At 39.8% G+C, this 26,826-nt stretch overlaps 1 protein-coding gene across 12 annotated transcripts in view; it reads left to right on the top strand.

Annotated features, from left to right (window-relative positions):
- LDB2 (LIM domain binding 2) overlaps positions 1-26,826 on the top strand; it is a 387,796-nt gene that overhangs the window by 82,562 nt on the left and 278,408 nt on the right. The window contains exon 1 of one of the 12 annotated variants that reach the window (XM_077136468.1): positions 14,002-17,017. The exons of the other annotated variants lie outside the window; for them this stretch is intronic. Within the exon in view, the coding sequence (XP_076992583.1) occupies positions 16,931-17,017 (87 nt within the window). The 5' untranslated portion in view covers positions 14,002-16,930. Of the gene's footprint in view, positions 1-14,001; positions 17,018-26,826 lie in introns of those variants that run through there. 12 annotated transcript variants of the gene reach the window in all.

Below are 26,826 nucleotides of genomic sequence, written 5' to 3'. Positions count from 1 at the left end.
CACGTCCACCTTGTCTTTGGTGATTAAGTGCTTCTACTTGGCTCCTGCTAACCTGGGATCTGATCATCTTCATTGTGTTTAAAGATCTAAGTTCAGTGACAGCTGTTCCCACATGATATCTGACCATCAGAGAAAAGCAACCACAGAGCTCTTCAGGGATGATGATGTTAGCCTCACAAATTTATTTCTCACAGTCCTAGTCAAAGTGTCTTCTAGAAAATCCTAGGAGGGTGAACAGACTTACATGGTAAATCTACTCACTCTAACATTCCTCTCTCTCAAAGCCTTTGGATCCCCTCATATAAATTATACCAGGGCGGTTTGGGCATATCAGTCTCAGGCAATGTACATCCCTTTCTGGTCCTTGTTGCAGCCAACCACCCGAACAAACTGTTAGAGCCCTTTCTATTCTCTTGAGCTGCAACATTGAATCCAGAATCTCTGCTTAGTGGGTGTATATCAATAAATTTAGCCTGATCCAAATTTATATTCCTTCCATTATTATCCCATATCCTTAAATCCACCCCCACACATATTTCTCTGATTTATGTCTATATAAATAGGAAAAATCATTCAATTCTCTTGGAGTATGGCACACCTTATCAGTCACATTTTGTACCTCATATTTTGGAGCCTGTTGGGACTTCCGTCTACTTATAGGTCTGGAAGAAAAGAGGCATGGTGGGGGTACATCGTGAGAAGTATTAGAAGTGCCTTGCAAGCCCACTACTTCAGGCCATTCCATTGCAATTTCATCTGATCAAACAGGATAAATCTATTCAGGCAGAGGAGTGAGGACTGTTTGCTTGGGGAGGTAGTTACAGGTTTTTCATGCACTGCAGGGTTAATTTCTTCAGGTGGAGTTTAGATGGCAGATTCCTCAGGGCAGACTGGAAATTGGGGGACTGGTTCCTCAGACTGGTTCCACTACAGTTTTATCTAACAAGGACTCAGCAGAATCTAAGATTTCATTGTCCCTGGAACAATCATTATCTACCCATATGACCCCATTCCAATTTTCAGGATCCTATTTCTTTCCACTAAATACCCTGCTAGCAGGGAATTTAACAGCAGACACCTTGCCCCATTGGGAATTTAATTTATGTTGCAATTCAGCCACTCACACAATGACACTCTGGGTCTGGTTTTCAGAAATCTTAAGTTTACAACTACATGAAATAAAATTTTCTTTCAGGGCACAAATAGAAACTTTCATGTCCTTCTTATGGCACTTAAGTTGCAAATTTGAAGCCTTGAGCTCATCCCTTTCTTTTACAAATGTAACCAGCATATTAGGAACAGAAGCCAACATCAACTTTAACCTTTTAATTCTACAAAACTTTGTTAAGGTGTCAAAAACTCTCACTCAAAGCCTTGCCTCTTATAAGCATTTAAGTAGCTATATCCACTGGTGATATTTTGCATATCTCTATTGCCAAGTCATGCCATGGACCATCAGTGCCATCTTGGTTTTTCGGAATAGAGTCATTAGTACCTTTGAATCTAATTAAATTAGAAAACCAATTCTAAAAACCCCAGAACCAATTTATAAATCTCATCCTTAAGATTCTACTTCTCAAGAAACACTCCCAGAACCAAAGATATATTAAAGAGGTTTTTTGGAGAAACAGAACTGACAGGAGGTAATCTGTAAATATTGTGAAATTTTTATAAGAACTGTCTCACATGACTGTAGGGATGGGCAATTCCAAATTCTGTAGGGCAGGTTGCAAGCTGGGAACTCTAATAAAGTTTTCTGATGAATTCTCCAGGAGAAGCTGGCTGGGCGGAAGAAGAAATTGAAATTCTCTCTTCTGACTGCTGAATCTTTAGTTCTTTTAAAACCTTTACATGATGGGATAAGAGTTCTCTCATTGTTGAAAGATCCTCAGTTACTTTTTAGATATAATCAGTCATAGATGTAATCATCTTACTGATAATTTAAGTGCACAAAATGCCCTCACAGTACCCATCAGGCCAGTGTTTGCTTGACCAAACAACTGCGCACCATAAACTGGCCAATGACACATGAACTTAGCCATTACACTGTTCTTCCAGAGTTTACAGTCCAGTTGTGGATTACTCATTGTACAGTTATGCCAGTATATGCCAGAAAAGCAGAGAGAGCTATGAGAAAGTTACCCAGGATATAATATTGAAGGTAAGAACTTCCCAGAAGAGGTGATGTTTGAGCTGAGGCTTGAAGGATGGGTTGTATAGGTAGAAGGAGAAGCAGAGGGGAAGGCAGTTTAAACAGCAACTAGAGCTTCCCCAAAGGCCTTGTGATTGGAGGATCATCTTAAGAAAGTATTTTGGAGAACTAGAGGATTTTCTTGAAGGGTCTGTGACTAACATAAAACCTTGAATAAAAACCCTAGATACTTTGGATTTGATTCTATTTAACCTTGACAAAAATTCAGGAGTACTCAAGACCCCAGTGAAATTGAATTGACCTTATATAAACCTTTTGGAATTTAGAAAAAACTGCTCAAAGAAAATCTGCTATGTTTTCTGCCTACTCCACTGTTTTGGTTTGTTAAAGCTGCTAGAATGCAATCTACCAGCAACTGAATGGCTTTTAAAAAGGAAATTTATTAAGTTGCAAGTTTATAGTTCTAAGGCTGTGAAAATGTCCAAATTAAGGCACGAACAAGAGGTTACCTTCACTGCAGAAAGGCTGATGCCATCCAGAACACTGGTGTCAACTGGGAAGACAGGTGGCTGGGGTCTGCTGGGGTCTTTGGCTTCTGGACACCACTCTCAGCTGAGAAGGCACATGGCCATATCTGCTAGCTTTCTCTTCCCATTTCATAAGGCTTCCCCGGGAGTGTTTTCCTTCTGCATCTCCAGAGGTCTCTGGCTATGTGGGCACTGTTGGCTCTGTGGGCTCTAAAACTTTTTCTAAAATGGTTCTGTCTCTAGTAATCAACAGCACCTTCTGTGGGTAGAGACACAGCTCCATGGAAACTACCTAATCAAAAGGTACCACTAATAATTGGATGGGTCACATCTCCACGAAAACAATAGAAATGTTTCCACCCAGTAATATTGAATGAGGACTATAGAACATGGCTTTTTCAGGAGTGTATAACAATTTCAAACCCAACACCCACCCTCCCAATATCAGTAGTATTACAGTAGGTTAGAGGTTTTAAAAAGTGCTTTTAATGTTTGGTCTGATTAGTATAATTACCAACATATTGCAGTCTCAACTAGAAAATCTGGTTCTAAACCCAGAAAGATTTCATACTGTCATTCAGTGAAAAATCTGATGCATGCAATTAAAAATATAATACCTTTGCCTTGGACTTGTAATTAAAAATTTTTGTATTAGAGTTCATACTCTCCTGTTCTGTGATATTTTTAAGGTTGATGTGAAGGAAGTCTAAATAATACGTAAAATATAGAGTTATATTTCCCTTAATGTTCTTTTCCATAAATCAGGGATAGCTTCTATGAAGGAAAATACTTTTGCTTTTGAAAGACTACAATTATTTTTTGTTTCCCAGTGTGTTTGAAAAACATGGGTTGCCAATCCTGCTCATTTTTCAGGTCTCTGCAGATAGCTCTGATCTGTCTGTTTTCTGGTGCCCATCATTTTGTACTCACAATTGTGGCACTTCATCTCATCTTTTTTTTTTTTCAATTTAACTTTCTTAGATGATTACATTTTTTTCACCTTGATTATATGCCAAACTATAATTCCTAGTCTAGCAGGTGGCACATGATAGGCTCCAAAAATATGCCTCTGATGGAATGAATGAGAGAAAGAAAGAGAGAGCAGTGGTGCATCAACTTGTGCCCTTGAAATGCAGAGAAAAGACTCTGACTTTCATTAACTTAAACAAGAAGATAATTTTTTAGAGAATTACAAGGATTGCTCAGAGAATAGGAAAGGAGGACAAGGAATCCAGCTAGAGAAAATTGGGAACTAGTTGGTCCAGAAGATATTAGCAATAACTACTTCACAGTCTCATCCAGTTGCAATCACTGGGTTGAAATTATCCTTTTATTCCACTTTGTGTCCCACTATTTAAGATTCACATTAACAGGAGAGAGATGCCAACCTTGCAAGTCTAGTTTCTTCTAGATTTTACTGAACAGGGAGAGAAAAGATCTGGAAAAGCAACCTGCAGGACTCCCTCAGCTTCTATAGAAGCCTTGGTTGGCCCTCCACTGGGCCTGCACACACTGACCAAAAGATAATTAATTGTCCAGAAGGAAATAAAAGTGTTGACGGAAAGAAAGCATCAATGGGGGTAGTCCTTATCTCCCCAAAATACCCAAAGAAACAAAAACATTGAGTTATCCACCATTGCAGGTTAAAAAAACAAACAAACAAACACATGTGATAAGGAAATTGGTTTTGAGTTTTTCTCAGCCTCTTTACTGGGTGATACCTTGAGTATGTCATTTATCCTCCATGGTCCATCACCATGGACTTATTTAGTAAGTGTAATAACTTCTCTATCTCACTGGATAGTCGTACGGACCATAGAAGATATATCTAAAAGCACTTCATAAGTGAAAAGTGCTATATAAATGCAGAAACTTTTTATATATTTTTGGTGTTTTCTATAGCATCATTGTGCAGTAGGTGCTTGCTATGTGAAATTAAGGTTTGTTCCTTACTTGAATGTTGATGCTTTAGAGGAAATGTGAAGGTGACATTCACTTTTATTGTTTATCCAAATGACTAGAATAATAATAATAATAATAATAATAATAATAATAATAATAATATCACTCTCATTTACTGAGTGCTCACTGTGAGCCAGGCTTTCTTCTAAGCCTCATTTTGTGTGGTAACTCATTTAATCCTTGCAATAGTCCTCTAAGTTAGATACAATGAATATTCCTATGCAAATGAGCAAACTGAGGCACACCAGAAAGTTGGAAGACTCATTCTATGTTTTATTTCCATTGGTAAAATTTGAATGTTAATTTTTGCTGTTTAAGCGTCTTGTAAGATTATGAAGAAGATTAACAAGGAAATATTGGCATAATATTTAGATTCCTTGGAAGAAAGCTGGTGAATACAATTATTGTTGTGCATTCTCATAATAATGAAAAATCAAATTATTTTTATACTCTTGTTCTATGTAATTAATCTTTCTAATGCTAACTCACAATCAACTTATTCCAAAGCTAAGATTTCCGAGTAGTGGCCTTTTCTTATGATTTTTATCTATATTTTTCTATATTTCTATCTATAGAATAATTTTTACCCATTCCATCTATCTATCTATCTTTGTATCTATCTATCTATCTATCTATCTATCTATCTATCTATCATAGTTCCAGTCTCAAGTATTTGTCATTTTTACTTTTGTTTTTCCCTTGAGGGTAAGAGCCATCTGGCTGCAAGAGATTATGCTGCAAGTCAAAGGAAATTGTTAGCTCTACTGGTGGTGTGTTTATCAGATTTGGATTTGGGGGTAAAATGCAAGCAGTCCTAGTTAAAAGTTCAACAACTACCATTAATATTCATGTCCCTTAGATCTCAGAATAAGAGCCTTTCTAGTGTTAAGAGAAAAAAGGAAAGAAGAGAAGGAGAGAAAGTGATCTGAAAAGAATTTCCCCTTGATATCTTGTCATTCACCTAAATGGCTGGTGATAATTGGACATTGGAGACATTTGTCAGATCAGACAGGTTGTCACTTCCTTAAGAAGCTACATCTCAGACAATGGAGTGTCAGTTCCATGTCTCCAGACACCTAGGCCCTCTGCCTTGCTAATGTTGATGTGCTGAACCTCAATTATCAGGAAATACAGTGAGAAATTCTGAAAAATGAGACTGAGAACTGCTCACAAAGTGAAATTAAGTTTCTGGAGTCCTCTCATCTGGGTGATAGAACCTAAGATTATTTGTGATTATCTCAAGTCTTCCCTTAGCAGAACAAAATCGAGGACATGATGAGGCAGAATTGGGGCCCTAGAAGAAAAATAATTGGTAAGAATTATTGGGAATGTTTCCAAAACTCAATGATTGGCTTTGTTGATTTTGTTAACTTAAGCAATATAATATATTTTTATTCCTATATAGTAAGTCTTCCGAGTTAAAAGCAGCTTCAAAAATCAGAAGCACAAATGTGCATCCTGGCTTCAGTCTTTTTATCTGCATTTACTGGTGGCATTTTTATAGTACTCTTCTTCAATGGGGAGCATAGTGTTTTACAGTAAAGTTAGATAAAAGTTGATAAGTGTATCTGTCTTGTAATATGAATGCAGTGGTTATTCTCCTAAATTCAACCTCTATATCTAAGAGGGAACAAGTATATGTTTAAAAATATGATATAATTTCACAAAAATAACTGATTGGTTGATGATTATAGAAAATCTGGTCTGATAAATGCACTTTCTCTGAAGGATTTATTACAATTTTAATGAGTACAATAGAGGTACGTAACATTGTATAAAATGTATTAGTCCATACTAATATTTGGATGCTTGATAAACAATGATATAATAGAATGATTTAGAAGTTGTCCTATCCAGTGGTAAGGATAATCAATCTATTAAAAAGCATCAGTTGAGCAGGTCCAGTAAAGAAGGCATTATGTATGATGGTATGGATGAATTAACTGTGGCAAGTAGCAATGAACCTATTCTTGACCCATGACTAGTGCTCAAGAAATGTTTGTAAAATCAAGAAAGAAGTGAAATCATGAATCTTAAATGATCCTAATGATTTTCTGAACTAGATACTACATGTAAATCCTTTCCATGTATCAGTTCAGTTAATCCTTGCATAACAAACTGTGATTTAACTGATTATTCTTATATTAAGCATGGAGAAATTGAGAGGGTAAGTTATTTGAGGTCAGGCGGCTGGGAGGTCATGGAACTGGCATTCAACCTTGGGTTTGATTGCATCAAAATTCCTGTTTGGGAAGTCCATGGATTCCCTATACTTTCTGTGAATACCTGAAAATCTTTTTCAGATGTATGGCCTGGACCTCTTTCTAGGGGGAGTGTTAGTGGCAACATCTTCTCAAGGAAATGCAGAAGGTCCCCCTCTTTAGGCTCTTTCCAAATTCAAGAAGCTCTTATGTCATTGAAAAATTAAGATTTAATCCTAACACAGTAGATAAATGAGAGTTCATCACAGATAGAAGATGCATGAGTATTTTCAATGAGTGGCGTAGGAATTTGGAGTAACAGCGACCCATATGAGTGGTCCAGTTTTGGAAGGCTTATCCTAGGAAGAAGCATTTGAGATGGGCCTTGATGAATATTGCTGGAGATAGGTCACAGAACTGGATACCAGGCTTGTATACTATGACTGGACTATCCCCTCTTCCCCTTTTCCTTTCTAACACATTTAAGAGCAAGGAAGAATTAATTACCACATGTTTCTCTTGCCTAGAGCCTATTACCTGCATGGTAGCTTCAGGAACCTTAGGCTGAGAACAGCCAGGAGAACGCCATTTAGAAACATTGCACTCAGAGCGGATGTCCAGCTCCTCATTTAGATCATGAACTGTTTGTCAATACTGACAATTAGTGGGCTAAAGATTGCTTCGACCACATGACAAGAATCAATATGTGCAGTACTTGTTAGTTATTTACCGCCAAGTGTATTAAAGCTGGTAGATTTCTTATAAATCCTTCAAAGCCATCTGCTATGATCCTCGGGACAACACACATTGACACATCAGTAAATCCTTTTGACAAGTATGATCTGTGAAAATCAATACCAGTTTATCTGTGACTCCATGTAGTTTTTTTTTTTGACAGGTCAGCAGAGGTTTAAGAACATTTCCCAAAGCAGGGAATTGACATGGTTTAGGTACAGGTCTTGTCTCTGTTGTGCCTGAAGGCTCTGACCTTGATTAAAGTTCTTTGCTCAAAGAATCTTTGTAAATCCCATACAAGGGAGAGAGACCCACTCTACTTATATGTGATGATGCCTGCTGCCACTTTCAAAGGAAAACTGGGGAGTTAAATGTCTCAATGTATAGTAATTTATGTCTGTCCCTGTTCAATCTCTGAAACATTTCTACCCCAAGGAAGCTCCAGATCTTACCCGATAGGTACTTATTCCTGGACAGGCATTAGCATTGGCATGCTGTAAGCATTTATTGAACAGGTTGGTCCACATATTTTATCCTCTGAGCTGAACTGAACACTCATACTAAGCAATATACACTGTTATAGTTTCCTAGGCTGCTTAGGCAAATACCATGAAACAGTTTGGCTTAAGCAAAAGGAATTTCTTCACTCATGATTTTGAGGCTGGGAAAATATCCGAATCAAGGCATCATCAAGTGATGCTTTCTTCCTGAAGACCTGCTACAGGCGATCCTTGGCTCCTCTTTCACATGACAAGGCACCCAGTGGCATCTGCTGGTCTCTCCCTTCACTTCTGGGTTTCATTGCTTTCAGCTTCTTGCCTCTGTGGCTTTCTTTCTCTGTCTGAAACTTATTCCATTTATAAGGACTCCACTTGAAAGATTAAGATCTAAGAGCCATCCTGATTGAGGCAGGTCAGACCTTAACTGAAGAACCTCATCAGCAGGTGTATATACAATGTGAACCCACAGGAATGGATTAACTTAGAGAACAGGTTTTTCTGGGGTACAGACAAACTTCAAACCACCGCCTATATCCATCATTCAAGTTCATGTACTAAAAGGATTTATTAGTTAGGATCAAGATAGATGCAGTAACAAACAAACCTCAGCATGTCAATATTTGCCATGGAACAGTTCAGTGTAGTTATTCCTCAACAGTGAATGACTTTCCTTTACCTGATGATTCAGAAACCCAAGCTCCTTCTGTGACCTATAGTTTTAGTGATCTTAGACTTCCGGCCCAAGGAAGTGGAAACAGAGAGGACAGAGAGACACACCCACCTTTAAAAATCCTGATCTAGAAGTCACATGAAGCTTACAGGGTTATATTTCATTGGCAAGAATTAAAACAAGGCCACAAACAGATGCAAGAGGGACTGTCAATGTATCCCAGGCTGGGCAGCCACCTCCCAGTGACAATTCTGTACTATGAAAGGGTGAGCACAACTCTTTGGCTGAGAGCTAGCCATAAATGTACACTAGAACTGGTTGTGTGCCACAATATTAAAAGTCTGGGATAATGTATGGAAAATACTCTGCTATGAAACTTCCACAAGGTTTGCTGACAAGTGGAGGAGACAGTCAGTTTGCCCTAAACTAGCACAACTACTGCAAGCTTTTTTGTTGTTGCTAGTTTCCATGGAAACTCCTCTTGCCCCCGGAAGATGATAACTTTTACTTCTCAAGGCTTTCATGACCCTCTGCTTTGGGTTTAAAAGTTGCTAAATCAAAACCCTCTCTTATGTCCCTTCTTTGAAAGTTCTGTTACTAGCAGCAGTAAGCAGTTTTAAGCAATACTGAAACACAAAGGGTTCATCATCATCTCATATTTTCTCTCTTTTTAAAAAGAAAAAATAGTCTCAAAGGAGGCAATTGCACTAAACTTTCACTCTCCCAGGTTCCACTGGCCATTAATAAAATCTGCCTTCAGCTCTATTTGTCTCGGGGCTTTCTTGCCTTCTCTCTGGCCTTTTCAAAGGCCTTGCTGAACTGCCATGACTGTGTACTGCTGAAACTAATAAAATTATATCTATCACTCTCTTGGGGAGCTCTGTCAAGAGTTGCTTTTGAGATCCAAAGATGAAGAGAAGTTACTGCTGGCACTCTGCTGTAATTAAAGATGTTAGAGTTTTCCAGAGGGACCTATCTGGAGAAAGAGATGTCCCTGACTAGGATTGTTGAATTTTGTCTTTTCTATTTTCACTTCTTCCCTCTCCTCCCCTTCCCTACCTTCTTAGTCTCCATTCCTTTCTTCCCTCCCTCCTTCCTTCTTGCCTTTGTAACGTTATTACAAACTACGTTGAGTGTTTAATTGAATCTGATTGCTCATATTTTTCTTAGCGTAGAAACTCCTTTGACGCAAGGAATTGGGAGAAGAAAATGTGCTTTGGAAAACGCCTACCTTCACCTTTTGTAGGTGAACTGAAATATTTAAATTCTGGCTGAAAATTCTCCACTGGCAAGTGGAGACTACTTCCAGAAGTCGTCTGTAGTGTTTTGCCATGTTTAGCAATCCTTGGCAATTTCTATTGTGCTGGGGCTGATGGATGAATGAATATTTAGAAGGACACAAGTAAACAAAGACTGGATGTGAGAGAAAAGGAAGCTGATCTTTGTGTCTTATTTTTTCACTATTGAGGTTTCTGCAAGTACAATATTTAAGTACACCAGTGAAGAGAAGGCGTGTGTCTCTCCACAGCTCACTTGGCAGTGAGAATCAGAATAAAAGATCTGGTGGGTTTTCTGCAGTGTAGCAAATGAAATAGCTCATTAGCTGTAAGCAGCCAATAATCTTTCGTGATGCACTAACGGCTGCTATTCCTCAGGGAAATTTACGGCGGGCAAGGATGGAACAGTCAGAAGGCAAGAGGAAAGGGGACGTGTAAAACAAGGAAAGAATGAGTGAAAGCATACTTCACCTCCTCTCAGAAGATACAGTTCTGTTTCTGATGCACTGAGAGATTTTTCATTGTGTCCCATCCTGTATATAGGCTATTTTTAGCATCCATTATTATTCCTGGTTAGAAGGATGGCTTTAGTTACTATCCATGATTAATTAAGTACGTATGGCTTTTGATGTATTCTACTTGTGAGCATAATGATAATATGCCCATAATGCTTTATATTTTTTAAGACACAATCACATTCAGTTTTAACCTTGTGAACTACCATGAGCCAGGAAGTTACAACCCATTCTGCAGAAGGAAAGATCAAATGACAAACATCTCCTAGGCTTATATTCCACTGTCTGTTACTGAAAACAGGGCAGGAAGGGCTTGACAATGTAGTCCCAGGCCAAAATCAGTTTTCTTAATTCCTAATTTATGACTAGGACATAATATACCTAGCACTTATATAGCATTTTGCTAAGTACTTTTCATATATTAACTCATTTAATCTTCAAAGCAATAGTATAAGGTAGGTCCCCTTGTTAATCACTATTTTATAGATGAGGAAAAGGGAGCAAATGGAGTTAAGTAGCTCCATTAGTGATGAAGTGATGCAACTGGGAAGGGAAGGGCTGGGAATCCAGCCCAGGGAGTTTGGAGATAGATCCCAGCTTCTTAACTTCCTCACAAGCCCTCCACCTCAACACTAAACAGCTCTCACTTCCAAAATGTGTGCAAGATTCTTAAAGGTGTGAATTCAGATTCAATACTGATCAGTCTTCTCTCCCAAGTCTCCATGAACATGTGCAGAAAGGGTTGTCGGATGTGTAGAAAGCAAAATAGCCCACAGGCCACTTCCTCTGCAGCTGAGCCCTCTCTTGAAAGCAGGGCTGCATTTCCATCCGGGTTTGCAGATTGCCACGGTCCATTTGTCCCTGTCAAGGCACAGGTTTCAGACCAGACTATGGACCTCTATTCACCTATTCATCTGGTATGTGTCCAGGTGCCAGGCACTGGGCTAGGAGTTGAGAAAAGGATGAAGATACCCTGTCTTTGTCCTCAAGGAGGTGACAGTCTCAAGGGGAGAGACCAATGTGAAATCAGGAAATTATAAGATATGCAGTGAGCATTCTGACAGAGGCTTGACAATGCTCTGCATGAACCCCGAGATGGAAGGGACCAATTTGGACTGAAGAAATAGGAGTCAAAGCATAGAGTGTAGCCATCAGTTGTTCAGAATCTGACAGCAGACCAATTTGGGTTCAAGTCATGGCTGGGTCATTTGGTACCCTGGAGATGTAAGAACAGTTTCCTTTCCTCTCTGAGTCTCAGTTTCTTATCCTGGAAAGTGGAGATGATAAAATCATGTCTCTCATAGGGTTAGGGTGAGAATTGCATGAGAGATAGTTATACAAAACTGATGACTTCGTCAATGTCTGATAAATGTAATATAACAATAACAACCAGCATGACTGCTTCCCAGAGGCAGTGGCACTTCTGGTGACGCTGCAATCAACTTGCAGCAGGTCGTCTGGCAGAGAAAGGGGGTAGGAAAGGGGAGGGAGGGAGAGTCCCATGTCAGATATCAGCACCTGCAAAGCCACAGAATAGAATTACGCCCCTAAGTAATTCTTTCCTAAGCCTGGCAATAGGAAAGCCTGCCTCTACCCTTTGCAGACTTTATCTTAGTTGATTCTATATGCAGTATAAGGAATAATCTTTTGTTGCCATAATTGCTATCATGACTTTTTTTTTCTTCTGAGAATGGGGCAGTGATTCCTAATTGCCTCTTGAATCGATTTGAATCAAATTGATCACAGGCTTCAAGCTTTCCCTCCCACCCAATAGCTCATCTCATCTCCTGTGATACCTGCATTTTCCCTCCACTCTAATCAAAGAAGTCAGTCATGATTTTCTACATTATTTTCCTCTCCTCCCTCCCCAGGAGGAGGTCGATGCCCTCCATCCCACAATCATTTCACAGAATTTTTAAAGTGTGTGTGTGTGTGTGTGTGTGTTGTGACTTTAAAGACATAAATTATGGTGAAGCATGGTGGTAGAACTTATCAAGCCAGATAAACACCTGCTGATATAGGGAGAAGTTTTGTTGACTTACTCAGTGTTTTGAAATACTTGAACCCAATTTTATGGCTTCTAACCAAAGAAAGAAGGGGGGAACAAAATCCAGTAAACAAAACCAAACCAAAACAAAAAGGGAACTCAGCAAACACAGGGCTCTGTTCCCATTTGGTACCAATTCCCTGAGCTAAGTGAGGGCTCTGCTTCGTCTCAGACCTCCAATTGCCTCAGTTTTCCCTGATTCCTCTGCAGTCTCAGCCTCATGTGGCAGGGCGTGCCTCCATATTATCTGCAAAACTATTCGTCTCAGCCTCCTATCTCTGCCTTGGGGTCTTTATTTGTAGGAACACACATTATTTGAAGACCAAACGTTGTTCATACTGTGTAAATTAAACCCAGCGAAGCAGCTTGTATGTAGTCATACTCAACCTCAATAAGTCTTTAGCAATAGAAAGGTATAGAGGGCAACTTAGGGAAGTTAGTTCCCCTTTACTTCCCATTTTTGCATCTTACTCATCCTTGGGCAGGGGCCTTCCAATCTGAAATTCTGAAGTGCCTTTTTAATCTTTGTCTCTTTCTCTCTGTCTCTCTCACTTTCTGTACGTCCATATGTGCACATGTACACCTATATTTATTCCTATATATGTGTGTATATTATATATATATATATTATATAATCCAACCATATAGAAATATATATCTATCTGTCCTCTCGATTTATTCATTTACATAGATGAGTTAAAAAATTACAGACTTTTGGGCGGGCCGCGGTGGCTCAGCGGGCAAAGTGCTTGCCTGCTATGCCGGAGGACCTCGGTTCGATTCCCGGCCCCAGCCCATGTAACGAAAACGGAGAAACAAAATACAATAAAACAAGAAAATGTTTAAAAGATGTTTCCCTTTCTTCCTCTCTTCCTTCCTTCTATCCTTCCTTCCTTCTCTCTGTCTTTCCTTTAAAAAAAAAAAAAAAAAAAAAAATTACAGACTTTCTCCAAAGTACAACTAATAATTATAAGGGTGTTTAATCAACTAATGGATTCCATTCACAGTCTTTAGTTCTTTTTGATTCCTGAAGTAACCTCAACAATCCTTAAAGGTAGAAGCCTGAGGACCCTTTATTCTCAAAGCCTGGCTGTTTTAGAAGCTAATTCAGACCCATGTTGCTTAATAGGAAAAATAAAAATAGAAATAAGCATATATAAAGCACTTATTCTGTGCTTGGCACTGTGCTAAATTAATTACCCTCTTCATCTCATTTAGTATATGAACAGACCCAAAATAAATATGATTGTTTCCATTTTACAGAACAGGAGGAGACCAAGGCAAAGAAGTTAAATAAGGAACAAGCCTGGAGTCTGAACCCAGGTGTTCTTACCCCAGTTCAATGCTCATTCCATTTTTCTCCTATTTCTTATTATTACTAAGTGTGCTTTGGTATCAATGTGCTTCAGAAAACTGTTGGTTATATGTAAAAAAAATTCTTTTTTTTTTCATATATCTTCATCAACTGTTGGCAGTTTGGTAGGTTCCCATGCCTAACAAAGTATGTGCTGCTTTGATTTAACTTTAAAATAAGAATGGACTCTGTCTGCACTGTCATCAGATCTTCTTTATAATTTGAGCTCAGAACCAGGATATGAATTTATAGTTTTATCCTCCCATTCCCAAATACAAAGCTTTTATAAAGTTGCAGCTCTCTGAGCAGGTCAGCTTCCTTCTTAGTAATTAAGAACAGCACTCTTCCATTCTGAATCTGAAGAAATAGATAAATTCAGTCATTTAAAGTGGTTATTTGATAGAGGCTTTGGGCATGAAACTCAAAAGGGGATAGGAGATGAGTCTACAGTGGAAGGAAGCAAAAAACTGGGTTGGCAATTTCTGGATCAAAACTACGTATTTGCCCAATGCACAAATAACCCATACTAACCCAAATTAGTCCAACAGGGAATGTCCTCATAGTAGGATGACTTCAAACCATCTCCCTAGGACCCCACCCTATTAAGTCTTTCCTCCAAAGCAATGAAATGCAAAATGGGTTTGTGCTCAGAGTCGGTGGTTGAAGGGACCTCTGGATCTGGTGGCTGGCGCCTCAAATGTCCTAAGACTCACCTTGACTCTCAGGGAAGCATGAATGATAGGTGCTATTTCATGCTCTCCCACCCTGGGGCATTTTCTTTTAAAACCTCATTCTGAGATTGATGCTACAGAAAGTGGTGGTGAGGAGCTAATTCTAGCACTTGGAGCCTGTTGTATAAATTCCAGAGTTGATGTGGCCCCACTTCCACTTCAGTTCCACTGCCTGCATGATTTCAGGTGCACCCTGCTTAAAGCTGCTCCATCACTTCCTAGCTATGTGACCTGAGAAAGTTACTTAGACTCTGTGAATCTAATACCTTAGAGTGTTCTTGGAAAATAAATTTAATGGCAGCAGTAAATATCCTGGCATCTAATTTCCAAACAAATATATCCTAGTAGATACGAGTTGAGGCTTTCATGTTTGATTTGGATTTTAATCCTGTTGCTGCTGCCATCTTGTTATCCGACCTTGGAGAGGTTAACATAGCATCTTCAAGTTCCATTTTTCTCATTTCTCAAATAAGAATGGAAATATTTACTGCCATATGGACTGATGTGAGGAAAAACTGAGGGAATGCATATGTAACACTTAGCTAGGTGCTTGCCACATGGTAAGCCACAGTATACTTTACTCTTGTGTTTTGTATTGTTTTTTCTCCTATTATAACAACTGAGTATGTCTCCTCAGACGGGCCTAGCATGTTTCCCAAAGGTAAGCATTACGGTGAGCAGTGGGATGCAGCTCTCCAACCATGTGTCAATGGGGTGCCGAGCCCAGCTCTCCATGGATCCAAACTCTGGGCCCCCGATGGGGCACCATCTGGACTTCTGTCTCAGGGATGATCAAACTCACATCTTGACCCCTGCCAGCTTTTGCCTTTTTTGGGGGGATGTTTTTGCTAGCAGGTTCTGTTTATTGATATGGGGACAGGAAGCAATAGAGAGCGCACAACAAAAGGACAGTAGGCATTCAGTAGTGACTGCTGTTCCTAAAAAGCTGGCTAGGTCTTAGCAGAAGGGAAGGATAGGAGGGGTGGGGCACTTTTCTTCAGCTCACCGGGAAATGGGATGTGCGATGGTGGGGGCAGTGAGAGGTGCTTACCGATGCTTGCTGAGACCAACCGGAGCTCTTCAGTAAACACATCTAGCTAATTCACCTGTGCACGGCTATAAAGAGAATGTACAAATGGAAACCGCAGCCTCCAAAGTGAGCGCACTTCCGAAGGAGAGAGCTACAAATCAGGTTGCCTTTTGGGAATCCAAAGGAGGTATAGGATCCTGGAATTCAGTGGGAGCTTTTAAAAGATAATTGAAGGTAGAGATGAGGCAATGCATTAGGAAAGGATTTGGGAGTTTATCTCTTTCCTGGAAGCACTTTTTCATAAATTGATTGACTTTCTCCAGGTTGTGGGTAGCAGGGTTCAAAAATATTTTCCTTCTTTCTTCCTTCCAAGCAGGGAATATATTTTAGAAAGACTATAAAGCATTGTGAGATTTTAGGTGGACCTGTTCAGTTTTAGAATTCAATTTTATATGAAGAGTGATTGAAAATTACTATGTTGTGCTCTGGAATGATAGAATAATTAGCTCCGCGTAATTTGATGGAGGAAACTCACTGGACGATAGAGAATCAGCGCCTGAGAGAGGGAACTGCAGTGGCTTAGGGACTTGTTCCATACCCTAAATGTTTTTCTAAGAAAATAATCAGGTATGCATCTCCTGGTGTTCCTTTCTATATTTTGTATAACCCTAACTTCTCTCTCCTATGCCTGCAAGCAACCCTAATATGCTTCCAGTTCCATTTATTCATTCAGTAGTTTTGTTGTTGTTTTTCTTCTGAGTCCTATTGGGTACTGCATGCTCAGCTTGACACTGGGAACGCACATGTGATCAAACCAAAGTAAACTGCAGTCCCTGCTTTTACCAGGTAAGAGTCTAAGGTAGGCACAGGCATTTAAATAGTGATTGCAACAATGAGGAACGTATGCTGGATAGGCATTCAACTAAATCAAACTGAGCGCTAGGGAAGCAGGCGTGACCCCCACAAACAGCAGCTTGGTGGGGGTTGAGGGGCAGAGGGAGGAATTCCCGGAATGTGTAGAGGCCTGCTTGGAGAAGGAGCCCGAGGCGGGGCAGATCACTCTGGGACTTGTGAGTCAAGAATGGTTTTGGCTTCAATCTCAGGGCATGAAGCAAAGCCTGGGAAGGGTTTTCCCTGAGGAGTGACCAGATTTATAGTTTAGATATGTGCCCTCTTCTATTCCTCTCCCTCTGGTCCATTTCATTTCATGACTCTCTCACACTTGCACAATGGTCCCGTTCTGTGCAAGGTACAGTTTCCATCTCAGACTTCCTTTCAGCCTCACTGTCCAGAGAACTCCAGCAGCCTGTCAAAAGGTAAGCTTTTCTAAAAGGTAAAATGACGACTTTCATACATATAAAATAAACATGTGTCAACGATTTACTCAACTCCTCAATTAATGAGGGAATTGGTAAGATGTTGCAACCGGTTCAAAGGAAAATTCAAAGAACCATGTTTGCATGCACTAAAGGAATGCTGACATATTGGTAAAAAGATGCAGAAGCTGGTCTATCCATAGGGCAATAATCAATTGCATTCTACTTGACACATGTAATTTACATGTCTAGACAAGAATCATTTGCATAACTATCAGCTCCCTACAGCTTAGAGCTGTAAATGTCTTAAAGACAATATAAGGTGGAGATAACCTAGACATACAGGACAGTCATGAATCTTTTTACCCATTTCAAAATTCTTCACAATTTATTCAGACAGTAAGGTAAAGAGGCCTGTGTCTTGGGTTCTAGAAGCCTGCATTCATAACCGGCTTTGCCACTCTAATTTAGACAAGTCACTTTCTCCTTCTGGGCCTTAATGTTTTCACTTTAATTCATTCCTGCACTGGGCATCTGTGTAAAATTCTACTCAAACAAGTAATCTACCAAAAAATAATTTCCCTATTTGGAATGTTGCCAGAATTTGTAAATTAAAACACAGGATACTCAGTTGAATTTGAGTTTCAGATAAATGCCAGGGTTTTTTTCAGTATAAGATGTCTTTTTCAGTCTTGCATGGGGCATACTTATATAAAAAGGTATTGTATGGGACATACTTATATTAAAAAGATGAAGTTTGTCTGAAGTTCAAATTTAAGTGGACATCTGTGTTTTATCTGGTGACCCTAACCATACACCCCGTGTTAAACAAGTCGTGTCCATTATAAGAAATAGATCATTAAAAGGATTCAAGGGGCCTGAGACTTCATTTCCCAATTTTTTGTTTTGATCAATTTTGTTTTGTTCAATCTACAAATCCTCTTTAGATGCAAGGGGAGAAACCAAGTTCAATAGAAAACTGGAACATAGGCTACAGGCTAGCAAGAATTTAAGTTCCAGTAGGAAATGAAAGAAGTAAGAGAGAATGGAGAGGAAGCAGCCAGTGGAGAGAATTTCTTCCTTCCGTTCTCTCCCTCCCACCAGATGTTTACAGTGACAAGCATGTGCTTATGTCACTGAGAGAAGAAACTGGGCATGGGAGTTTTGTCACATGGACACTCTTTCCTGACTTTACCAAAGAGTTCTGTCCCAACGTAGCACCCAATTCACCCAACTACCTTAGTAAAATGTGTATCTACTTGAGGTCAGCAGGTACTCCAGGCATTGTGTTCAGTGTTTGGGGACTCACACAGTATGCTCTGAGCTGGGAGATTAACTTCTGCGTTTAATTGTTCATATTGGATAGTTTTTCCAAATCACAGTTGGCTGACAGATGAAAACTACAGTCTTATGATCAGTAGGCATGGCATAGTCTCTGTCACTTAAAGTAACTGGTCTACAAAGAGTTCAGCTTCCCAGCCCAGAAGCAAAGGAATAAATGTGTGCAGGGAATCTTCCCGATTTTAGGGGCGAAGGGGAGATTTCAGAGGCAAATTCTGTCCTCACAGAGAATATTAGACTGGGGAAGTTGTATGAGGCACCAACCTTAGGAAATGTGGGGAGGTGTAGAAAGGGGGTATTTGGGCTTTAGTAGAGGTGAGCTCTCTATCAAGACTTATTGGGGGATGGCATTTAATAAATAAACAGTAGGTGTTTGAAAAATTCCAAAGCAGGTCAAGGTTATGTTGATGCTGTGCTCTCATGTTTTTAGTTTCTCTGATATCCCTTGGAGCTTCTTCCCTCTCCTATATCCCAGTCCTTCATCCTCTTTCCAGATCCAAATTCTAATCCTTCAGCCTTGGGCTTCCTCCCAGTTGGGTTTGGCTCCCTTGATATCTACCTGTGTGGTCTGCAAGTTGCTTAAACATTTTTTCTTCCCTGGAAAATGGTAAATCAGTAACTATCCTATAAGATGGTATTTGCTATGTAGAAATGCCATATAGAAAGACCCTAAAAAATGCTAACACAGGTCATCTATTTTGAGCAATTGATTATGTACCACATTCATTTATATAAACAGTTTAATCCTCACAATAACCATGAGAGATATGTAGCATCATTAATCCCATTTTATGGTTAAGGAAACCAAGGCACAATTACATAATGTGTCTAAGGCTATATGACTTTTAAATGGTGATGCTAATATGTGAACAGCAGTCTTGCACCAGTGAATACGTTATAAGCCATGATGCTCAGAGACTGTCTTATAAATGTTATCTATTATTATTATTATTATTATCATCACTATTATTCTAAACTATTCTGAAGAATACTAGTGCCCAAGAGAGTGTAATAGCTATTCAGTTCCGTAGCCATATTAATTGGGAAGATTCACATTGTATCTTATCATATTAAAGTATCAGAGAAGTCCAAAAGTAAAGACACCATTTAGTTTTTTTTACTAGACTTTTTGTTTTAGAATAGTTTCAGATGTATCTAAAAGTTGCAAAGATAGTAGGAGATAATACAGAGTTCCTGGATCCCTTGCACACAGTTTCCCACTTGTTAAAATCCTACTTTAGTACAATACATGTGTTATAACTAATGAACCAATATTTGCACATCATTATTAGCTAAAATTCATACTTTATTCAGTTCTCTTCAGTTTTTACCTAATGTCTCCAGGATTCCACATTGTATTTTGTTATCATGAATCCTTAGGCTCCTCTTCACTGTGACAGTTTCTCAGACTTCTGTTTTTTTTATGACCTTGGCAATTTTGTGGAATCTTAGACCGAATTTTGCATGCTCTCGACTTGATGTTCCTGTTGTTTTTCTCACAAGGTTTGAGAGGGGTTTGGGGGCAGAGGACCACATCATATCGGAGATACATATTAGTGATGCTGCTTAGCTGGCTCACCTGGCTGAGGTAGTGTTTGTTAAGCTTCTTCACTGTGTTATTCTCTATTTCTTTACCATTCCCTGGAAGGAGGTCACTTTGCGCAGCCCACAGTTAAGGGATGGGGATTTAGGGGAGGGGTTGTCTACCTCATTTATTTGGTATTATTCTGCATTAGAGAGCTGTCTCTTTCCCCCACTTATTTATTTATTCAATCTTGTTTATATCAGTACGGACACATGGCATTTGTTTTGTACTCTGGATTATAATCCAACACTACATTATTTATCTTGTTCAAACTGTTCCAGCTTTGGCCATTGGAAACTCAGCTTGCTCCTGTGTCTCTTTGACATACCCGACCACTGTGGGCTTTTGTTGTTGTTATTGTTGAGCACTTCCTTTGCTCCAGGTGCTTCTCATACATTCCTTCCCCAGCTCTAGAATCAGCCATTTCTCTAAAGATTCCTGGGCTTTTATTGGAGAATGGTATTAGAAACTAAGGTCTGGGTGCTGGGTTTGCCTGTTGCTACTGGTGTGTTGTTGCTTCTAATCTCTCTCAGTAGATGCTTTTAAGCTTCTAAATAATGCTTTTAAGCAATATTTCCAAATGTTTTGTACACAGCACACAGTCCCCACCTTCTCCCCCATGACCCAAATATGTATCTCAGGACATTAGTGTTCCATGGAATTCAATTTGAGATGTGCTTCTATAGTTATAGCATTTGTAGGTCTGGATTTCAACAATAAATTATTGATAACTATAGTAATAGTAATTGGTTTAGTCTCCAAGCTTCTAAAACAAATACCATATAATGAGTTGACTTAAACAATGGGAATGTATTGGCTCAAGGTACCGAAGAATGTGGTGTTCTAAGACTGGCTACCGGTAATCCCTGGTTCTTGGGTTTTCCATCACATGACAATGCACATGGCAACATCATCTCCTTACTGTTCCTGGTCCCACTGACTTCCAGCTTCTGGTTGCTCCCAATAGCTTTCTCTCTGGGTCCAATTTCTTTGCTTGTGAGGACATCTGCCTTGTTGGATTGAGGCCCAGCCTGGTGCAGCTTGAGCACACCTTAAAGAATAACATCTTCAAAGATCCTATTTAACACATGGGTTCACACCCACAGGGCCGAATATCTGCCTTGGCTCTCTACAGTCCTTTGTTTCCCTCTAAAATCTTGCTAGGAAGGTGTCTCTTTGCTGTTGATGTCTCTTCAAGAACTTCTTATTGACTTGAGAACAAAGCTCAACAGGGTTGGGACTAAAGCGAGGCAAGACAGGAACCTGGGACACAGATGTTTAGAAGGCACTCACTCTCAGATGTGACCTACACACCCATGACTCTAGGAGTAGGTGCTGCCTTGCATTTTGCTTGTGCTTCTTTAGGTAATTTACAAGGTCTTTCATGGCTGGGTCACAGCTTCTTGTGGTTTTACCATTAATTGCTCTCTCCACCTCACATCTCACACCTCTACCCTCACACCTTCACAGCAAAGTCCAGATATTTCCCAAACAATCTGTCTTCTCTTCCTTATCTGCTCAATCCTTACTCATTCATTCTGCAGTTCTCAGGTAAAAGTCACTTGCTCTGGAAAATTTCCCTGCTCTTCACCAAGACTCACCATCAAACTCCTATTTTCAAGGATGTCTTCCCACAGCACCCTCTACTGGCCTAGTGAGGCACCTACTCCATTGAGTGTTAAGAGTTGTCTGTCATCCCCAACTGGATTTTCAGCTACTTAAAGGCAAAACCCAAGCATATCGATGTTGCTTACTGTTTAATTCGCAGTACCTGGCACCTGGTGGTGGGTGCTCAATACTCACCTGCTGAGTAAGAGAATGCATGCACGTATGAGCAGATAAACTCAGACTGGGCATCACTAAAGGCTTCCAGGAGCAGGTGATGGCTGAATTAAATCAAGAGAAGAAAAAATGAGGCTTCAGGAAGGCTGAGTACTGTAATAACATTTAGGTTGAACCATATGAAATTGCCATTTTTATAAGTCAGAAATGACTGAATATTCATAAAAGTCAACCTAACAATAGCTAACTTACTGAACACTCAATATATGCTTTATGCTGCTTACATGTATCAATTCATTATTGATCATATTAACCCTGTGAGGTAGACACTCCTATTATTTCCATTTGACCAATGAGGCAATTGAGGCACAGAGAAGTTAAGTAACAGAACTGAGGTTACACAGCAAAACCAGAGCTTCAGCCAAGGATGACTGTTTCAGACTCTCAACCACCCTATTCTGCATCTTGAAAGCAAGGATGGAGGGAACTAAGGTGAGAAGAGGAAATGTGCATTTTTCAGAGATTTGTTGGCAGACTGAAGGTAAGATGAGAGCTTAGGAGAAGCTGCAGTCATCCCGAGATGGTCATCCTGAGAGTCTCACATGGTTTCTTTTAATTCCCTGTTCCCTCAGCCAGGGCCCCTCCCAGCACCCACCTCTTGCCGACCTGGGTGTCTTCAGGAGGTACAGACTAAAACCTGGTGTTGCAGGGAGATTAAAGGTACACCGTCTAGCTCTGTCAAAAGCATGAGCCCTGTGCTGTAAACCTGCCCAGAGGACATATATTTCTGCTGTTTGCATGGGTTTTGAGGTCTTCAGTGGGTTTCAGAGAGGCAAGGCAAGAGAGACGACCGCTCACCCTTTTGCCAAAGTCTTTCTCCTAGAAGCATAGACGTGTCTTACTTATTGAAAGAGGTACAATGGTTTAATGGCCTTTGGCTGTAAATCTAAGATATTACTCAGATTTCTGGAAAAAGAGCCCCTAATCTCAGAGAAGTGCTTTAATTGCTCAGATGACATCATATAACTTTCAAAGACTTTGTTTTGGTCATCTGTAAAATGGGCATATGGTCTGCATGTTTCATTTTGTTCTGGCCCCTCCAAATCTTCCATCCACAAGGACAATTTTCACCGCACATGGTTCAGAGCGATGCTTCTCGCAGCCTTGCCTCAAAAACATTTTGGATTTTGTATACTGTGCCCCAGTGGAGTGACTTAGACGGCAAAGAGTGGTTGCAAACAGGAGTCATAACAAAGCTCTTGCTAATAATTTGTGAATTATTTACATGGAGGATTTAGATCTATTCAGGTGCTTTTATTTCCATGAACAAAACGCTCTGCTTTTTCTAAGTATAAATGGCTTAGAGACAAAAATCCCTTTAAGTTGGGTAAAAACACATCTCTGGTAAAGACCCAAGTGATTAGAAATAAGATGCTTGAAAGGACAACCCCAGGAGCTGATGGCTTGGTGGTTTGTGCTTCAAATGGAATTCACCTACTGGTAAAGTATAATTAAGCCCCAAACACTACCTGAAGCAATACTGAGGCCTTTGCTATCAACCCACAGAAGCCAGAAAATTCAGAATGAAGGCTCTATGGTCAGCAGGCTGTCCTGCCCTAGTTAGAAGGGGCTTTGATACTATTTTCTCCCTAGACGGGTCAAGAGCCAGTCTAATCTCTTAAATCCTAAGGAGAGGAAAGGGACACAAAGCCTGAATTAAAGGCGACCCGTATGCCAATTTTCAGCTGCTTTCCTCTTGTCAACTCAAGGAAGCCTATTTAGCACATTTAGAAATGAAGCTTCCTGATTTGGAAAAGTAAATGCTTCAGCCATACAAAGGAAATAGCCCCCTTCAACCTCTCACACAACCCGAAATGCAATAATGATGTACTTCAACCAAGGGAGACCATGTCTTGGGTCCTGACTCCTTTTGTTTGGGGGCTGAGGAAGACTTGGGGTTGTTGAACTCGCTGTCCCACGTGGTGAAATGAACGCCTCTCAGATTGGAGCAAGGAAGGAATCTGGCTTTCTCTTTTTGTAGGCAAGCGTCTCTGGGAGACAGCAAAATGGGACAGACTGTGTGTGCTGGGTGGGAGTCCACCTAACTTGACAAGTCCATAAACAGGAAAAATAATATGTCCCTCACAGGGCTCCTCAGGGTGGTGCAGGAAGGAGAGGGGGGCACTTTACTTTCCATTTTCTTTTTTATAGCTACCAGTTATTTATTTTGTGCCAGTTAATGTAGCAGGTTGCCCTGGGAAGACAAAATAGGGTAATACGTGCATGAAAAGAAGTGAGCGCTACGGGGCAAATACTTCTATATTGCATCACATAATTTCATGTTAACTGATTTTCATAATCTATGATGTAGGTTTTCTAACTCCCATTTACAGACAAGGCAACAGCTCAGGGAAGTTGTCACAGCAAGCAAGTGTGACTGAGATTCGACCCACCAAGCCCATGTTTGTTTCCACCACAGTATACTGAAGATGCAAGCCTGTGCTCATGGAATGTGGCATACCATTATTTCTCCTTTTGTTCCTGGTAAAGCTTCATGCGAGAGTTTTCATAATTCCTGCCTGTAAGTCGCTTGCAAAGAGAGCTGTTTCGTTACAGAGACGACCCCGGGAAGGGAAGGGAGAGGAATGTGGACAGCTGGGAAGAATGCCAGGTTTTCACATTTTATCCTGCCATGCTGGCAGGGCGATGTCCGCGGGCTCAGCGCTTTCCCCGGGATCATGATGCGTCTTTTGAAAGGAAATGAGAAGTTGTTCAGAAAGAGCAATTAGATAATTGGTTCTGGAAAAGGGAACTTACTTAGACCGGGAGCAGTTTTCAACTCCGTGACACTTTTCATTTGCATTAGATGTTGAAATAGGTTTCCAAAACTATCCCGTGTGGTTTGATGAACTTTTCTTTCCGACGTGGGAAAGAGAAATATGAGTCTCATGCTTAGGACTAAAGTCAGATCAAATTAAAAGAATAAGAAATTAAGGAGGCGAATCAGCATCTACCACATAGGGTTGTTATTATGCTAAATGAGTTATTGTTTATAAAACACCTAGAATGGAGCCAGGCACATGGTAAGGATATAAGTATTTGCAAAATGAAATGCACTGGGTATCACTGTTTCCCTAATTGAAACAGGAACCCAGTGGCACGTGGTAAATTCTCAATTAACGTCTAGTGGATGAGAAGTTCGGGGTAACTATAATGAACGCAAAGCATGTGAAATTCTCAAATCCGTGCTCATTTCACTTCTCATTAAGTGTACAGATCTTAAGGTTTTGGGAATATAGAATATTGCAATATCAAGTCTGTGAGATCGTTCAATCTCCTCCTAAATTGGAAATTCTCTATACAGGTCCCTAAAAAATTGATAAGGCTGAGAGAGAAATATTGCATATAAAAAAATGCTTGGAACTTCAAATTTTAGCCACATAAATGTATACCATTCCATCTGGCTATCTGAAAAATGCTCAAGTTGTCTGGCAAAATGAAGGTATAGAAGTTATCATTTTCCTGGAGATTATAGGTATGTATTTTATAATACCTGAAGGGTCAATTTGTAATCTTCAATGAAATGCTGGTTTCTCTGTTTGAGACTTCCAGCTCTCTTTTGCAACAGAAAGAATGAGAGAGGTGCTACAACAAATTACTTGATTAGCTATCTTTCAAAATTAAATTGATTCTGATCTGGACGTTGTCAAAAAAGATATCTAAAGCCTGGGGAATATTACAGTATTTATAAATAAAAAGCAGCTGCTTCTATTTGTAATGGCATTTTGTTTATATATAAAAAAAAGGCCTTTCTTGACAATCCCACTTTTAGGCTTGTGTTCACTGCAAGTGGGAAAAATGAGCAAGGTATTAAAGCACAAAGAACAAGTTTTATCATGGAAATTCTAAAATTTCCTTAACTGTTGCAGTGGTGGTGAGAGGTTGGCTTGGTTATCAGTCAAGAAAACTGGCCCAGTAGTTGATAATGACAGGTAGTTATATAAATGGTTTTCCAGAGCCAGGCAGTTGGGCTTTCATGGAAAATAGAAGTCCACTGAGCAGGGAGGATATATCTGCTGTAAATGTATATCTAGTTCTCACAATACCTTCCACTGCCTATTTTTGACTCTGTACAAGCGGTTCTTCTCACTAGCGGCCCTTTTTTGGTTAGCACCTTGCTTTGGATTCTAGATATTTTTCTGCCTCCTGTTCATTCCCAAAAGTAACTTAGCAAAACTGTTAGGCTGAACTCTGGATTACCTGGAATGACTACGAGGACACTCAGGAACCAACATTTTCTTTATTCATTATCTTCTGAGCATATGGGTGGTAACTCCAGGGCATTTTAACATCTGAATCTTTCTATCCCAGTTATCAAGGGGAAAAACTATTATTTTCATCAGACTGCTTTTAATTCTGTTCACGGGTGGCAAGGAGACTGCAGAGTCACATCTGAATTTGAATTCTGTCATGTTGTCATGTTGGTTTTCTGAGTCTAAGTTTGTAAAATGCAACAAATTAATGTTGATGTTGAAGACTTAAAGATTCAGTGTCTGGTATCTAGTGGGTGCTTTAATCACTGATTGCTGTTATTAGTTGTAGAACTGTGGAAAGGGTAGCAAAAGCAATAACTAAAACACTCTGAGCCTCGGTTTTCTCATCTGTAAAATGGGGATAACCATATCCATCTCAGAGATTTTTTGAGGGGTTTGAGGATTAAATGAAATGTTTGGCCGAGGGTTTGGGACTTGGTAAGCACCAAGTAAATGGATAAATGGTGGTTGTGTTGTTTTGAGATTGTTAGTTGAGGCTACCACCTCAAATAAAAACTAAATAAATGAACTTTCCCTAGATGGTCCCTGGTATTTAACTCTGTTATATTGATTTCAGAGCACTTAGTCCCATCTGAAATTTTTGCCTATTTCCTTTCTTCTTGTCTCAGTCCCCTTCTTGACTATGAATTCATGAGCCCTGGGACCTTGTTTGTCCTGTCTATTCATTGCAGTTTCCTCAATCTCTTAGCTCAATGCCTGGCTCATTGAAGGTATTCAATAAATATTTGCAATGTGAATGAATGAATGAATGCAATCTTTAGGCAGAA

This window comes from Tamandua tetradactyla, chromosome 19 (assembly GCF_023851605.1).
Source record: "Tamandua tetradactyla isolate mTamTet1 chromosome 19, mTamTet1.pri, whole genome shotgun sequence".
NCBI lineage: Eukaryota > Metazoa > Chordata > Mammalia > Pilosa > Myrmecophagidae > Tamandua > Tamandua tetradactyla.
This window is presented reverse-complemented; position numbering and strand designations above follow the sequence as displayed.